This window comes from Colletotrichum costaricense (genome assembly GCF_030867565.1).
Source record: "Colletotrichum costaricense strain IMI 309622 chromosome Unknown Scaffold_3.1, whole genome shotgun sequence".
NCBI classification, from domain to species: Eukaryota; Fungi; Ascomycota; class Sordariomycetes; order Glomerellales; family Glomerellaceae; genus Colletotrichum; species Colletotrichum costaricense.
In genome coordinates this window covers 433,175-448,258 of record NW_026848232.1, presented here as the reverse complement: position 1 = coordinate 448,258, position 15,084 = coordinate 433,175, and the positions used below count along the sequence as shown (strand labels likewise).

The window sequence follows — 15,084 nt, the reverse complement described above, 5'->3', positions numbered from 1 at the left end:
TAGGTGCCCCTGTACCTCAGAGTGTTCCTTCCCAATTGACTGTCCGCCCGTCTACCGCCTCCCCCGTGTCGGTCTCCACACCTTCCTTTTCCCACACCACACCACCTGGCACCTGCACACCACAGGCAGTGACCACACACCACCTCCTTCCTCCTTGAACGGGTAGCGCCAATACACTGCAGGAGCGAATGAAGGCGGCCAAAGGTTGGTGCTTGCCCTCTTTCTCTCTCGCGTCGAGCCCGATCATCATATTAGCTTCCCATTCTGTCCCAAACCGTGCCATGGCTGTTGTTGTTCGTTGTCCCGTTGCGCTGACTTTCACTTGACTTTTTTTGCCTGAGCCCACACTGCCTTTCACTCTTCACACACACACACACACACAAAAGTACGGAGTGAGGTACCTGCCATATCTTTGCATTTAGAGATACACACCTCCGTAAAACGGGAAACCGAACGACGCGCCCAGAAGAAGAATAGAAAATCCCGTCCGCGCGTGGCTTCTTGGTACCTGACCAAACCAGACCAGACCTGACCTGACTTGACTTGACCTGCTGCGCCTGATTATTTGTTTCCATCTTCTTTGCCTTTATTCTCCTCCGTCTCCTCCATCCAACGACTCGACTCTTGTTTGGTCGTTTGTTGCCTGTCGCCGGGAAAATCTGCTTTTTTGTTTTCCTTTTCCTTTCTTTTTCTTGGAGGCTCTGCGCCTGTTCTTCTGTCACCACCGAAAAAACGAAGAGGGGGAAAAGGTTTATGCCGAGCGAGCAGACAAGAGCAGAAGAAAAAAAAAACACCATCGCCCTCTCTCGTTCGTTGTTGTTATCTTTGTCCGACACGACCAACCTACTACCTAAACCTGGGCGAAATCTGATCAGAGCCTGGTTCTGACACCAATCTTGACCTGGCTGACGCCTCTCCTCACTCGTCAACTATCGCTTCCGCCTCTCGACACCCAAAGCCAAACTCTCCCAAGATCCACTCCTTTGGCGGCTTTCTCTTCTTGTTGTTGATTCACCCATCGACTTGTGGCCCGCTTGTCTGCCCTACCTTATCCTCACATCACGGCTCCTGTTCTCAACATCCCACCACAACTACGCCTACCTACCACCATCAATATCATCCTGGCCTCGCGCTCCGCGACGCTTTCGCCCTTCTACGATCCGGGTTCGATCCTTTACCTCCGGCCTCCCTGCCTGACCTGCCCCTTTTGCTCCGCTGCTTAGGCGCTTTAGCTGTCGCTGGTCGAGAAGCAGTCGCATTCTTCCCTGGTTCGTGCGTTCACCGCCTTCTGTTCCCCCTCCTCTTCTCCAGTCTTGGATGGAGACCTCGACAGGATCCCATAGCTAAACGAGCCCGATTCCCTCCAGGTCGTCGCCTGAGACTTTTCTATCAGAACCTCCCGGATCCTGGCACCCCTGCCCTGTCCACCCACCGCACCGCACCGAAGTTCAACTTGTACCACAAAGTACCCCCCCAGTCCTGACCGACCACTCAACGACCCAAAGGACCCCGAGACCCTCTCGCGATTAAAAAGCCCGGGCCAGCCCCCCGTGCGAGAGCAACGAGACGTTGGGAAAAAATATCCTCGCCGGCCAGACATATCGCCAAATCGCCAATCCGGCTGGTCACCAGCAAGTGACATGTCATGGACAGCTCCTCGACGCCGCTCGCCGACTACTTTTGGATCGCCGGCGTAGAGTCCGTCTCTTATCAGGACTCTACCCCGCAGCCCCCCTCCAACAACGTCGAATCCACCATCGCCGAGGACAGCGAGTATGAGGAAAGCGATAACGAGTTCAACGCCACCCCGAGCAAGCGCGTTGCTCGCCATTCCAGCGTCGGTCGCCATTCCAGGCAGAACTCGGGTGGTGGTGGTGGCCGCGCCCCCAGTCGCTTTTCCATCCAGACTGTCGAAGAAGTAGACGGGAACACGCGAAGCAACCGGAGCAGCGCTACCATTCGACCCTCCCAGGCGAGCCAGATCAATGGCTCCGGCAACGGTGCCGGCCTCAATGTCTTCAATGGCCTCCCCCCGGGCCTCAATGGCGAAGGACAATTTATCGAAGGCTTCGACTTTGACAAGGCCTTGCTCAAGTTCGCTTCCGAACGAGAGAACTTCTTGGAAGACTTGTCCTTCAGTGCCGGTGCCAAAACACAAGCCCGCCCTCCCATGGTCAACCCCAGAGCTGAGCGCATCAAGGCTGACGAGGGCGACGCGAGCGGCCGGAGAAGTCCTCTACGCAGCATCGAGCGGAGCATCAAGGGCAGCATCCGCCGCAAAATGAGTTTCAGGGACATGAACAGCATGCGCAAGCAACCCACCACTCCTCGGGCGAGCACGCCAGGAGCCGGTACGATACCCCGCCAAGGTCTACCCTCCTCTGTAGCGCAATCCTCAAGTCCTTTCCGGTCAACTAACACGCTGGCTCCAGCTTCAATTAGGACTGCCAAGCGACTCAGCAACTACAACTCAGTGATTCCTCCTCCGGAGCCCCTGAACACGGATCCAGACATGCATCCCCTCAAGAGGCGATTCGAGCCTGTCTTGTTGGACAGGTACCCAGCCAAAGACGCGACAGACGAGATCGCCCGTCGTGGCAGATTCCCAGACTACGTTCCCATGTTTGCCTTCCCGAACGATATCCAGATCGTGTCTTCCGATGACAGGCCACGTTCCACCTGGCATGGTTTCACAATGACTTCGGACGATAACTCCAAGATATATGGTATTACCATCATTATCTGGACCGCCCTGACATCCGAGGTTGCAGACGAGGTCGAGAAAAGATGTGAGCAGTGGCGGCAGAGCCACATGTCCAACGAGGAGCGGGAATTGGCGGCCAGTCTGGGAGTGCGACTTGCGGCTGAGCGTGCGCACCTCTCACAGTTGCTTGCGAAGCTCCCTACGATTCCCTCGGGGTCTTCAGCTCGTGACACTCTGGATGACCAGATTAGCGCTGTTGAGGAGAAGATTAGTCTCATGACAGAAATGCTGAGACCACTTCGGCACGGTGCCGCGTCCAAGATCGACGGCTTGACGGCTGGCGAGAGTGGACTGTGGGCCCCCAGAGCTTACGGCATCTTGGGAAGAGACGCCACGAGAATGTCATTCTGGAAGGAATGGCTGCGAGCCATCGTTGTGCCTATGACTGACAGTGCAGTTCTCCGAGTGCCGCCCAGCTCCCCCAAGGTTGGTCGTTGGCAGCCTCTTGAGCGTTACGTCGTCAATCTGTGTACCGAGGCATTTAGTCCGCTGGCTTCCAAGACCCAGGTCGAGCTAGGCGTGCGAGAGTTGCGGTTATATTGTCGAAAGGAAGCCATCAACGAGATTCCAGGGGCCCGGACCATTGACATCTACGCCCTATTCAGATGTTTGTCCATGGAGAACATTGTTGCTCTGTTCGAGTACGCAATGTCGGAGTCTCGCATTATCTTCCTCTCCTCACACACTGGTATGCTTCACCTGGCATGCCACGCACTGGTCAATTTGTTGTATCCCCTTAAGTGGGCGAGCATCTTTATTCCTGTGCTCCCTGCGCGTCTGATTTCGGCGCTCGAGGCACCTTGCCCTTACATCGTCGGCATCGAGCGGCGATATGAGAAGATTGAGCTTCCGGAGGACGACTACGTGCTGGTTGATTTGGACCTTGATACGATCGACGCCACTAACCAGCCCGTTCGACTTCCGCGACAGCATCGTCGCAAGCTCATTTCTTTACTCCATGTAGCCGCGCCGCATCACATTCGGTATGGAGTGACTACTGGACCCCCGCCATATGCAATGGAGTCCTACCCGTATGACGCCTTCTCAGTTGAGAACGATACTCTGTACAACGCCAGTGTCGCCTCGAGCTCCTTGGGCAAGTGGGTTACACAGAACTCTTCATCTTTCGGAGAGCCGGCCCCTCCGAACTCGGTGCGACCACCAATCTTCAATGCTTTCTTGCATTCGAAGGCTGGCGATCACAGCAAGGACCGGCCTACTACCAGCAAGTCCGGTAAAACCAGCCCACAATCTTCCATCTCACCAGTCTCGATGAACTTCCCCCCGATGCCGACCACACCTGTGTCACGCAGCGATTCCGGCTTTGCACAGACTTTGAGAGAAAAGAAGTCGGGCCACTTTGATGAGAAGTCTCGCCGCAGCTCGTCCTTTGGCATGGACAAGCACCCTCCTCTCCACCGACCAAGCTTGCCCTTCCTTAACGGACACAATCCAAGCATGTCGGTATCCGCAATCTCGGTCGATTCGCAGTCTTCGTACAATGGGTATACGCCCGGATATGCACCTTCCACGTATGCCCAGTCTACCCTGGCGGCATCGACCATCATGCCCAACATGCTAATTCAGCCCGTACGGAACACCGACACAATGGTGTGGGTCGAGGGCCATTGCTTCAACTGGATGGCCCATGACTTGTCCTCGACATGTTCCGTCTGCGACGACAAGTCAGAAGGAGACGGCATCTACGAGTGCTCTCACTGCAATGCCCGTTCTCACAACCGCTGCCTGGGACAGGTCTCCGTGGTGTGCAGCGAAGCATTTCACCCTGACCGAGTTCGAGCTGCTTTCGTTCGATGCCTCGCTAGTCTCTTGTACACGTACAGAAAGCATCTAGGCCGTCCTACTCGCGAGCAAAAGAACAATGGCCAACTCTACAATTTCGACATGAACAGCTTCATTAAGAGTCTGCCGTACGATCAACAAGAGTACGCCACAATGTTGAGAGAAACTCAAGGTAAGACAACGGCTCCTCGGAATGACATTCCTTGGCAATGCTAACAAATCATCAGCTTTCAACGAGTTTATTCACGAGCGGGAGACACACTCGGCTACGCACGCGTCGATCCGTCTCTTTGACGAGATCATCATGGCCAAGAAGGCTCGTGGACGGCCGGGACTCTCCACGGGATTCTCTCGCCTTTCGACCATCCGTATGTCGCACGGCGCGTCAAGCAACGCTTCAGGGTTCGCTGCGCCATCAAAGCTCAAGATTCCGACGTATCTGGGCGATACTTCGGACCACATGTGGCGGACGGCTTCGGTGCCTGCTCCCAGCGCCAAGTTCCCGGGCGAGTACCGAACCGTCGTCACCCGGATTCCTACCAAGTTGGACCCCAGTCTGATGAGAGAGCCTCGAGCGATCCAGGGTGTCCCTCGGGCCGAGCAACGGGCACACGGGTTCATCAGGAAGCAAGTACCCAGCATGGTTGGTAGTCCACCAAACTGAACGAATGTCGACGATGACGTTTGCCGGCGATTTCCCGGTCATGATTCGACGACAATTCCGACTTTCTGCCTCTCTGCGCTGTACGATAGGAAGAATGTATGTTTAATAAACGGCAGGGGGCAGAATTGTATAAAATCATATGAGCATAAGGGGGAGTCTGGGGTTAAAAGAGGGCTAGGGGGTTCCTCATCAAGAAGTCGTTCTTCATTTTTTTCCGAGTCTTTCAATTTCCAGCTGCGAGCCAGAACTTGGATTCTATTGCCATTTCCGGATAACTGCATTGCTGTCGAGCAGGAAGTGCAAACTAGCAAGCAAAAAAGAAGCAGGTAGAGAGGGAGAGACACACAGAGGGAGAGAGCATCGGCGGATGACATGGGGCTGTTCGCAGTCGCGATACAACTGTCCCTCTTTGGTCGTTTTTTATTGCGCAAATACTAGACTAAGAAGACTTGGAGGAAACGACGAATATACTAGGCCCCAAGGTCTTTATGATTCTTCAACTTGATCTGTATCGTGACTCTGACTTGAAGTGGTTGATGAAGGTTTACGATGTAAGCGCGGCTAAGTGATTGTCGAATCATGGAACTTCTTGCCACAAGGATCTTTGCGCCATGATTCACTGAATGTGGTGGATATGGATTTCTATTCAAACGGGGAAATACAGACCATGCCGATTCTTCTGGTGTAGTAAGTCCTCTGTTACAACCTCTCTTCCGCTCCGCCCCCCTATCCCCGGCGCATCCGTGTAGGCATACCATGATTTGGGCAACTTTCCTTCTAGGGGAATTCTCATCCTGACTAGCCAGCCACATTCGACCCATTCGCCGTGCTGAATCTCAACGGTGCCGAGTAAACTCCCTTCCTTTGACCTCACCTCCGAAATAAAACAAAACTTAGGCAAACTCATCCTCGGGCTCCTCAATCGCATTCTTCACCCGCACGAGCATCGTCGTCTTCCACTTGTCGAGCTTGCTAACCTGATCGTACTGGAACAGCTTATCCGTAAACTCCTCCTGGTTGCCGCCCTCGACGGCGGCGAGCAGGTCGTTGAGCAGCATGGACTCGCGCTGGTTGGCGAACCCGGGGTCCATGTCGGCGTACTTTTCGACGGCGCGGCGGGCGGCCACCATGTCGCCCGTCGCGAGGTGGCAGATGCCGGCACGGAGGAAGTAGTCCTTTACGCTGTACTTCATCAGGTTGTTGTTGATGGAGACGGCGGCCACCTTTTCGTAGTTTTCAATGGCCTTGTAGTAGTCGCCCTCGAGGGAGGCCACGTCTGCTACCTTGAGCCAGAGCTTGTTGGCGAGACTGGTTTGGAAGTAATGTTAGCTAAGCCGTTTTCTTGGCCAGAACTGACACGGGTTCCACCTACGCAGCAGCGTTGTCGCCTTCGTACCACCCCGCCGCAGCCTCGTAGCTCTCGAGAGCGCGCTTCGAGTCGCCGAGCTCCGTCTCGAATAGCTCGCCGAGCGCCTCCTTGTGGCCCGCCGCGCGGCGGAAGTTGCCCTTGGAGCAGTACTGCGTGACGGCGACCTCGAGGCAGCGGACGGCGGCCTCGGGATCGTCCTTGCGGTAGGCCTTGAAGGCGTCGACGAGGGTGTTTGCGGCATCGTCGGGCTCCTTGAGGTTGGTGGTCTGTACTTGGGCCGCTTTTTCAAAGGCCTGGCCTGCTTCACGGTCTGTAGGGATGGGCGAGATGTCAGTCTTGCTTGTTTCATGGTAAGTGGCAAAGAAAAATGGCATTCGTAGAAGGGGGACGGGGAATGACTGACTGAGCTTCTGCATCTTAAAGGCGTTGGCTGCCTGCATGTACAGGTCTGCGGCATTCTGATACTTTTCCTCCCGGCCGCCGAAGAAGCTGAAGCCGCCGCCGGCGCTCGAGAGCGTCTTGTCTGCCTGCGCAATCATGAAATGTTAGCGATCGTGTGTCACCATACCGATAACACCCAGGATGAATATGCATCGCGGGGTCGCTTCGGCGACATCTCTCTTCCCCGCCGTCTACACCGTGAACAGTGTAGCTCCGCTGCTGAAAGAAAGGTCCAACATCAACGCACCTTTTGCAGCAGAGCGCGAGGGTCCTGAGCCATGGTTTCGGAATTAAGCAAGCACTAGGCTACGATTATGGGGTGTGCTGTATATGTGTCTCTCGATCGATAAGTGTCGGGCCTCGATAGCTTGCAATGTGCCGTCGTATACGTGCGTTCGTTAGGTGGGTTATCGCAAACCTCTCTTTATACTAGATGTCTCGAGAGGCCAGGTCGCGGGGTGTAGGAAGAGAAAGGAAGGGTGTGCGTCGCTTGGTTCGTTGTTCAGGATGTGAGAGGTGGCAGTGGTGGTGGTTGCTGGCTGGCATCAGCGCTTCGAAACTGTAGCAGCGCGACACCCCCCAACCCGCCCACTTCGGCTGGCCCTGCGTTTTGGGCTGGCTTCTTCGGGGGGGGGGGGGGGTTCTGTGGCACCAGTAGCCAGCCCAGCCAGCTATGACGCGCGGGGTGAGTCGCTGTGGCTTAGCGGAAACCAAGGTGAGGGTGGCTTACGTTTGCTTGCGAATCCCCTTGTCAGTGTTGCTGTTGCAGGCTTCTGTGGTGGGGTTCTGCTGGAGTCGTGTCCCGACACTCTCATTCGTCGAGACTGCGACTTGCCTTTCCCCTAGTCCCTTGGCTGCTGGAGAAGAAACACCAGGGTTCAAGCTCTAGGTTCTAAAGTAGGTCGGCTTCTAGGTAATCCAATTCTGACAACACCAACCTATGATCGCGACTTGAGATCCCTTCTAAACAAGTTACATTCACAGCCCTAAACCATTGAAATCGATCATGGCTACGATACGTCCACTCTGCAGGCGCTGCAGCGCGCTCCTCCCCCCGACCCGTACATTCACATCCTCCTCCGTCCGTCTCTCAACTCCGAAGTCAGCATCGACAATTCTCTCGAAACCTACATGGTCTGTCGCCTCTCTCCTCCCATCTTCCTCAAAGAGTGGCGCCGTGAAGGAGTCAGCAGACGAACCAATCTCCCGCGCAAAGCTCCACCACCTCCTTCGCCTGTCCGCCCTCCCGCTCCCCGAATCCGAGGCGGAGGAGACCGCGATGTTGCGCACACTGCACTCTCAACTACATTTCGTGCGCGATGTCCAAAGCGTAGATACCACTGGCGTTGAGCCGCTTCGTTCATTACGCGACGAAACAACAGAGGGTGTGGCAGAAGCCACGATTGGCTTGCAAGAGCTACAGAATGCCCTGGGCAAGGAAATCCGCTTTGGTCACAAGAGACGACCAAAGAGATTGCGCGGGGAAAAGGTTGAAACCACAGGAGTTGAGGACTGGAACCCTCTAGAGACCGCGTCGAGGACGGCTGGAAAATACTTTGTCGTTCAGAGCAGCAAAAAAGAGGAAGCATGATACCCATTAAGTAGGATACCCGGTGAGACATTCCATTGATGAACATATTCGTTTTCCCATTGATCGTATCTCGTCGTGTTACAAATGTCTGTGCCCATTTCCCCGGTGTCGTAGCTAATAATATTGCAATAGTCCATCCATCCATAATCCACGCCATTTGTCACGTCCAGTAACAATGGCCCATGTCTAACCATATCTCTACCGATCACCGCAGCTAAGATGCTCTCCGTAGCCTAATCCTGGATCTTCATCTTGCTCATTTTCGAATCGAGCTTGGCGTCGTTCTTGTGCTGCACCTCCTCCTGAATGTGCTCAGCTTCCTTGTCCATGTCGACGTAAGTTTGCTTCTGGCTCTTGTCACGGCCGTATTTCTCATCCATGAGGCTGAGGACTTGCTCGTCCTTTTCGATCTGCGCGTAGTCGAGATCCTCCCAGCCAATATTCTTGAGGATGGTACCAATCATGTATTGGTATCTCAGGTGGCCGCTAACCATGCTGCTCACGTCGTAGTTCTCTACGCCTTCGGCGCCCTGGATTGGCTGCAAGCCAGCAACGCCGAACTGGAGGTTGGACGTCCGGTACAGGAAGCCCAGAATATAATCGTTCTCCGAGTAGACGTTGACAAGTCTGCCAGCAACGACGCTCTTCAAAGCAAGCCAAACTCGGCTTTCGGATGGCGCCGGGGTGCCAATCATGACCACGGACTCAATGAGGCCGAATTGGCGGCGTTCGGCAAGGACCATCAAGCAGGTGTAGATGGCTCGGGCAGCCAAGCTGTAGCCAATCAAGCTGACAGGTCGATCGCCCTGCACTTTGCGACTGATGGCCTCCGCTAGGATCATGCCGACCTTCTCGGCTCGGACCATTCCGACACTCCAAGGATTGTCAATGACCTTGCTGACCTTGAGAAGGCCAATGGGCCACATGGCCGACATGAGGCTGGCAAAGACTTATAACTGATTAGCAAGGGGGCTTTGCGTTACGTGGCGAGAGACTTACTGGTCCGCGTGATGATTTCCTTCTTGGCAACACTCCAGGCGGTACTCTTGATGACAGTCTCGAGCGAGTTTCCCATATTCATCAGGTTGGCAACTTCCCATCGCACAGCGTACACCTCACCTTGGTGGCCGATGCAACGCCAGGGGTTGACCACATCTTCCTTCTGAGTCAGCCAACCACTGAGGGCAAGGACAACTCGAAGGCGACGATCCTTGGACGGGATCTCTTTGGCGTCGCGATACTCATCTCGCATCTCGCCATGTAGAGGTAGAAACGCAAAGTCGGCAACATCTCTGGCGTACTGGTCCATCATCTTGGATGTCTGGCGAGCGCCGTAAATGCCGAATAAGCTGCCAACGACAACGCCACTCTGGGCTAGAGTGCCGAGCAATCCAGCTGCCGCCGTGGAACCAAGTCCAACACCGCCCATAACGGTGCCAATGCCAGCAGCGACTAGGGGAGCCGCAAGACCTCCAGTGACACCAATGATGGCAGCACCGGCGGCGCCAGCAAGTCCAACCTTCCAGCGTCTGGTCGATTTGTTCTCCGCAGACTTGTCCTCCACTACCTCATCAGCGTTGACCTCCTGCACAGTCTTGCCGAGACCTCTGGCAACCCGAACCTCATCCTCTTGAAAGAAGCGGAGAGTTAGGTGAAGCGATGACGCCAACTTGAGCATGAAGACGCGAGAGAAGGCCGTGTACTGCTCCAGTGACAGGAGAAGCAGCAGAATTGTGTGAAGCAACAACTTCCGGCGCTCGATGGGTAGGGCGGTCAGTGGTGTGGCACTCGGAGGGAATCGTCTGATGAGCCAGAGGTCGGTCTCGGGTTGACGGGTAGCCGGCGGGCCTGTTCAAGTCAGCATAAAAGCTCGGGATTATGGGGTGGGCAGCTCCTAACGTACCACCTGTCTTGACGCTGAGGGCGCCACCTCTACTACCACGGCCGCGCGGGGCAGTGCCTCGACCTCCCTGAGGTGCACCACGATCACCGCGACCGCCGCGGGCTCCACGCACAGCACCCCGACCTCCACGACCGGCTGGGGCGGCTGAAGCTTCGGAATCCTTGACCGAAATGTCCTTGGCGCGCGTCAGGACATTGCCCTGCCACTTCCTGAAGACGACCAGACACTCCTTTTTGAGCTCCTGAAGCTGAGGCGTCATGGCCTCTTTCTCTTCCTTCTCGACTATCTCATGGGCTTTGTTGTACGTCAACCCACCCTTCTGCTGGTTCGAAGTCGAAGCAGAGCCGGCATTCTCCTTGTTGACGCTGCTCTCAGATTGAGGGGTGGCAGGCTTGCTGGTCACCTTGTTCTTCAGCAGCGAAAGGGATAGCCACGAGTGCTGGGGGTCCTCGGTCGTAGCGGGAGTGATGGGAGGAGAGTGAAAGATGTTGCTTATCTGGTCCTGCATGCTGTCCAAGATGTTGCTGACCAGGTTAATGAGCTCGTTCTTCTCCTCGAGAGTGAGGACGCCGGTAAGATCGGTCTGAGTACGACGGCGCTGGCCGTGAGGGCGTCTCGAGCCGGCCATTGTATCGGGGTCGTCTGGGTCTCGTTCCCAGTTACCGTCTTCTTCTTCTTCAAAGGAGCAAATAGAAGATGCGTCCAAATTCTCCTCGTCAGAGTAGGCGTAGTTGTATTGGTCCTCGTCGTTTTCCGAGGGTAAAGTGTTGATGTTGAGATCAGGATTGGAAGTCGGATCAGGTACGGCAGCAGGGTGAGAGCTGGCAGGAGGGGATTCTGTGTTTGTACTCCTTGGGTGGTTGTGAGGTGGTACGTCCGTCGCTGCCTCCTGCACAACCGCATCCTGCCCCACGGCAGGTGCTGCCGGGGAAGGCGAAGAGCCAGGCGCGGTTTCCATACTGGGCAATATTTCGAGGTACCAACTGCCACCCTGGAATTAGGCGAAGGCAGGAAAGGGGCACGGTGAATACAAGGTGAAAAGCTACAAAGAAATCACGGGCTATGATTAGACACCAAGCAAGCGGACGGTGAATATGTTGGTCAGCTTTTCTGTAAGTCTGCCTGTCTGTCTGTATCTCGTGTCTACCTCAGACACACAAACACAGAACGAGAAGAAGATAGGGCAAAGATGAAACGGTAAGTTGGTGAAGCAAACACAAGCAACGGCAGCATCGTGTGAGGGAAACCGGGGAGGTGTGCTCTGTTTGTAGTCGCGCGGGAAGCTGCGTCCATCTCAGACCCCTGACGTCAGCTGTCAGGTCGCACCCAGTGATGCACCACCGCATCACTGGCGCACTGCAGGGGTCACGGACGCTGCTTCTGGGGTGCGAACCGATCTTATCGATAGAAAACCGCCTGGGGGAGGGTCGCCGCCGGCCGGTCTGATTGGCAGCTGCCCGCGGCGCCTACAACGTCTCCAGCGTTCTTCCCGTGCGGCCGCCCCTCCCAAGCCTCCCTCCCGGACGCTTGCAGTTGCGCTAATGCACGGTTTTTCGGCCCTCTTTCTGGAAGCTGGCAAGTTGGGGCTCCAGAGCTCCTACCCTGGCACTTGGCTCCCGATGGTCACCAAAAAATAGCCCAGACCCAATCCAGTGGATGGCTGCCGTCCCGTTTGCCTTCGCCCCTGCTGATCCGCTGTCAACTCTATTTCCGTCCCAAGGTGCGGGCGATATTTTCAGTCGCATTGCCTTTTCAGTCGGTTTATTCGTGTTGGGATGCAAAACTATATGTCTCTCGCTTGCGGTAGGACGTTTCTCCAGTCATCCAACCTCCGATTGAGCGGACTGTCACCTGACACAACCAGAAGAGACAATAACATATCTCCAAAAACTTGAGAACGCCATGATCATCAGGGTTGTTCTTAGTTACAAACTGACTTGTATGGCGTCGAACGATTTGTACCGTTGATATCATAAGCCAATACGATAACACCGTGCCTGCTTTCCCCTTGTAGCTGTTCGCATACCTGTGCTTGAGAACCAGTAGCATGACTTCCGGTTATTCTTACCTGCTTCTCAAGACTCTTGAGTTTCAATGACGATCTTTGGAGGTTGAAGTACAACCGGATCTAAAGACGGTTCCAAAACTTCCCAGAGCCAATCCTCGAGGCAACTATACTATTTCCCATACACCCTCCCGCAAGTTCGCGTGGAAGCCCAAGAGGTTTATGCAGGAGTTCTCGACATTTGACTTTCCTCTGCCACTCTACCCTCAAGGTAGTCCACCTCCGTTAATGGGTGACGAAACTGAAACTTGACATAGCCATCAAGGCACTTAGCCGAAGGGCTTCATGGCCTTGAAGACAGCGGAGATAGAATGGGTCATGGCCCTTCGAGCACCTTGATGTTTTCCAAATTCCTATAAGATGCTCTCATTTTCCCTTACAATTTCTCTTCTCTTCTCTTCTCTCTCCTCAGACACAGTCTCATCCTCCTTCCATCCCCTCAAGGCAACAGGAGCCCTCTATGGATTCCCAAGCCTCCAACACCGGTTCAGCTTGAACGATACCGACAACGCAGCATATCAAGCCCTAAACAGGCCGCTGATATCATATCTGCTTGGTTACACACATACCTTATGCTCACTCACATAAGACCAGGGCATGCCAGATAGCACAAATGGCACCCCCTTGTGTACCCATCACCCCTGTCGCACATAGCTCTCCTCCTACAGCTCGAGGATCAACGACTCATGGATTACTGGAGTCTCTCCCCATCGACCGCGGAGGTCTCCAACATATCCACTACCGTTCCCGAAATGGCCCATCTCTCGGCAACCTTGAGCCATAGGGAAGGGGCTGCGACAGTCCCGAATGCACCCAACACCGCCGACCTACAGCACTGGCCTCGCATAAGACAGCCTGCAACACGCAGGAGATTACGCAGGCTTATCAGAGGGTTTAACACTTCAGCCTTCACCTCGTACAAGACAGCCAGTGACAAGCTGGAGATTGAACAGGTTTAGATGGAGATCTAGCCCTCCCCGTTACAACATGCCTCGCATAAGACAGCCAGCATTCAGCTGGAGATTATGCAGGTCCAGAGGATGATCCAACCCTCCCGGGAATATACACGACAAAGTGTAAATAGTGCTGGCACTATTACCCAAAGAGTCGACTAAGCGACAGAGGGAGACGATCCAGAGACCTTAAAGGCCTGTGGTCAGAGTTCAAACAACACCACAGTGGCTTCCGAAGAAATCAACCACACGTCGGTCGAGGCAGAGCACCCCCCCCCCCCAAAAAAAAAGTGCTTCGTCCACGACCGCAAGGCGTTGAAATGGAGGGCGACTTCTGCAAGCGCCAAGATCTCCATGCCTCACTCAACACGACGTTCCTTCGGACAAGACTCAACGGGACAGATCTTACTTCTCATCAGAGCTGACGAAGACTCTGTCCATCCTCATCACATCTCACATCACCCTCTCCAGCCCGCACAAACCCCCAGTCAATTTGCCGGCCAGTCAAACAACCACGTCGACGAGCCCGCCTCCAACGATGCCCCTCGACAAGTCTGCCCCTCTCAGGCTCGACGACTTCGGCCAGCTCGACGCCGTAGCCATCGTGGCCACCATGGGCATGTTGAAGTCAGAGAAGCAACGCAGGGCGTTCCGACGGTGCGGAATCCGGCTAGGCGACGGCACGAACGCCGTGGACAGCCGGGCCGGTACGGATGCCAGGATCCGGCACATCGACGCCGGCCTGGCCATAATGGCCACGATGGGCGGGCCGGAGGTGCACAGGGTCAGGGCGACAAGCCGGCGCCTCAGACAGCTCCTACGGGCCCTCCTGAGCGACGATAATACCTATAAAAGAGAACGGATCATGCTGAACCTAGCTGCCCACGCGGGCTGGCACCAGGAGGTCCTGTGCGCGTTAGAGTGGGTGAAGCTCGCCCTGTAGACGGCTAGAGGCGGCGGAAGGTCGGGAGTTTTGGTTAGTAGTTAGGTATGGAGCGCAATATACCCAGTTTTCCCCAATACGTAATACACGGTACGGCCCCGGCGGATTGCTCCGTCGGGGGGGTTCCGTCCCTTATACACTTAGCAGTTTCTCCTTGATCGAGGGCCTTAAGCTCCACCGCACCGTTCACTTCTAGCCAGTGACATGTTTGGATGCTTTGGTCATGAGGGAGCCGTCTCAGGTAGACAAATTGTAGTCTATCTGTCTCGAAGACCGGTTCATTACACGTATATATCACGAGCGTAGTGTGCGAACAATTGTAAGTTTGTATCCGCAAGGACGAGGGTATGCGTACCTCAAGGCAGATTATCTGTAGTTCCCTCTACCCAATTAACGAAGTGAAATATTCCAGCCTCACGCCGGGGGAAAAAAAAGAAAAGAAAAGAAAAGCGAGGAAGGAAAAAAGGGTGGAAAAGAAGGTCGCTTGTGGGTTTGGAATCCACAAACTACAGCTCGGTAGCTTTGCACTTCGGGATTAGGGGTATAACCATCTTAAGCTTCTGGGCAAGAGTCCGTTTTACTGCTGTT

The 15,084-nt window shown here is 54.9% G+C and overlaps 5 protein-coding genes across 5 annotated transcripts; 3 read left to right on the top strand and 2 right to left on the bottom strand.

Annotated features, from left to right (window-relative positions):
* Nucleotides 1–1,645: 1,645 nt before the first annotated feature.
* On the top strand, nt 1,646–5,231 carry CCOS01_02948 (DENN domain-containing protein; the record flags this gene model as incomplete). Its single annotated transcript, XM_060451134.1, has 3 exons — nt 1,646–2,351; nt 2,433–4,739; nt 4,795–5,231. 3 exons carry the CDS (start codon nt 1,646–1,648, stop codon nt 5,229–5,231), a joined length of 3,450 nt encoding a protein of 1,149 aa, XP_060317399.1.
* Nucleotides 5,232–6,124: 893 nt separating this feature from the next.
* Nucleotides 6,125–7,321, bottom strand: CCOS01_02947 (alpha-soluble NSF attachment protein; the record flags this gene model as incomplete). The annotated part of the gene is made up of 4 exons (XM_060451133.1): nt 6,125–6,539; nt 6,604–6,910; nt 7,004–7,127; nt 7,289–7,321. 4 exons carry the CDS (start codon nt 7,319–7,321, stop codon nt 6,125–6,127), a joined length of 879 nt encoding a protein of 292 aa, XP_060317398.1.
* A 726-nt stretch (nt 7,322–8,047) lies between these two features.
* Nucleotides 8,048–8,632, top strand: CCOS01_02946 (uncharacterized protein; the record flags this gene model as incomplete). The annotated part of the gene is made up of 1 exon (XM_060451132.1): nt 8,048–8,632. One exon carries the CDS (start codon nt 8,048–8,050, stop codon nt 8,630–8,632), a length of 585 nt encoding a protein of 194 aa, XP_060317397.1.
* Nucleotides 8,633–8,865: 233 nt separating this feature from the next.
* CCOS01_02945 (uncharacterized protein) lies at nt 8,866–11,493 on the bottom strand (the record flags this gene model as incomplete). Its single annotated transcript, XM_060451131.1, has 3 exons — nt 8,866–9,581; nt 9,632–10,480; nt 10,536–11,493. The coding sequence occupies 3 exons, from the start codon at nt 11,491–11,493 to the stop codon at nt 8,866–8,868; spliced, it is 2,523 nt and encodes an 840-aa protein (XP_060317396.1).
* Nucleotides 11,494–14,091: 2,598 nt separating this feature from the next.
* On the top strand, nt 14,092–14,496 carry CCOS01_02944 (uncharacterized protein; the record flags this gene model as incomplete). The annotated part of the gene is made up of 1 exon (XM_060451130.1): nt 14,092–14,496. One exon carries the CDS (start codon nt 14,092–14,094, stop codon nt 14,494–14,496), a length of 405 nt encoding a protein of 134 aa, XP_060317395.1.
* Between the last annotated feature and the right edge of the window lie 588 nt (nt 14,497–15,084).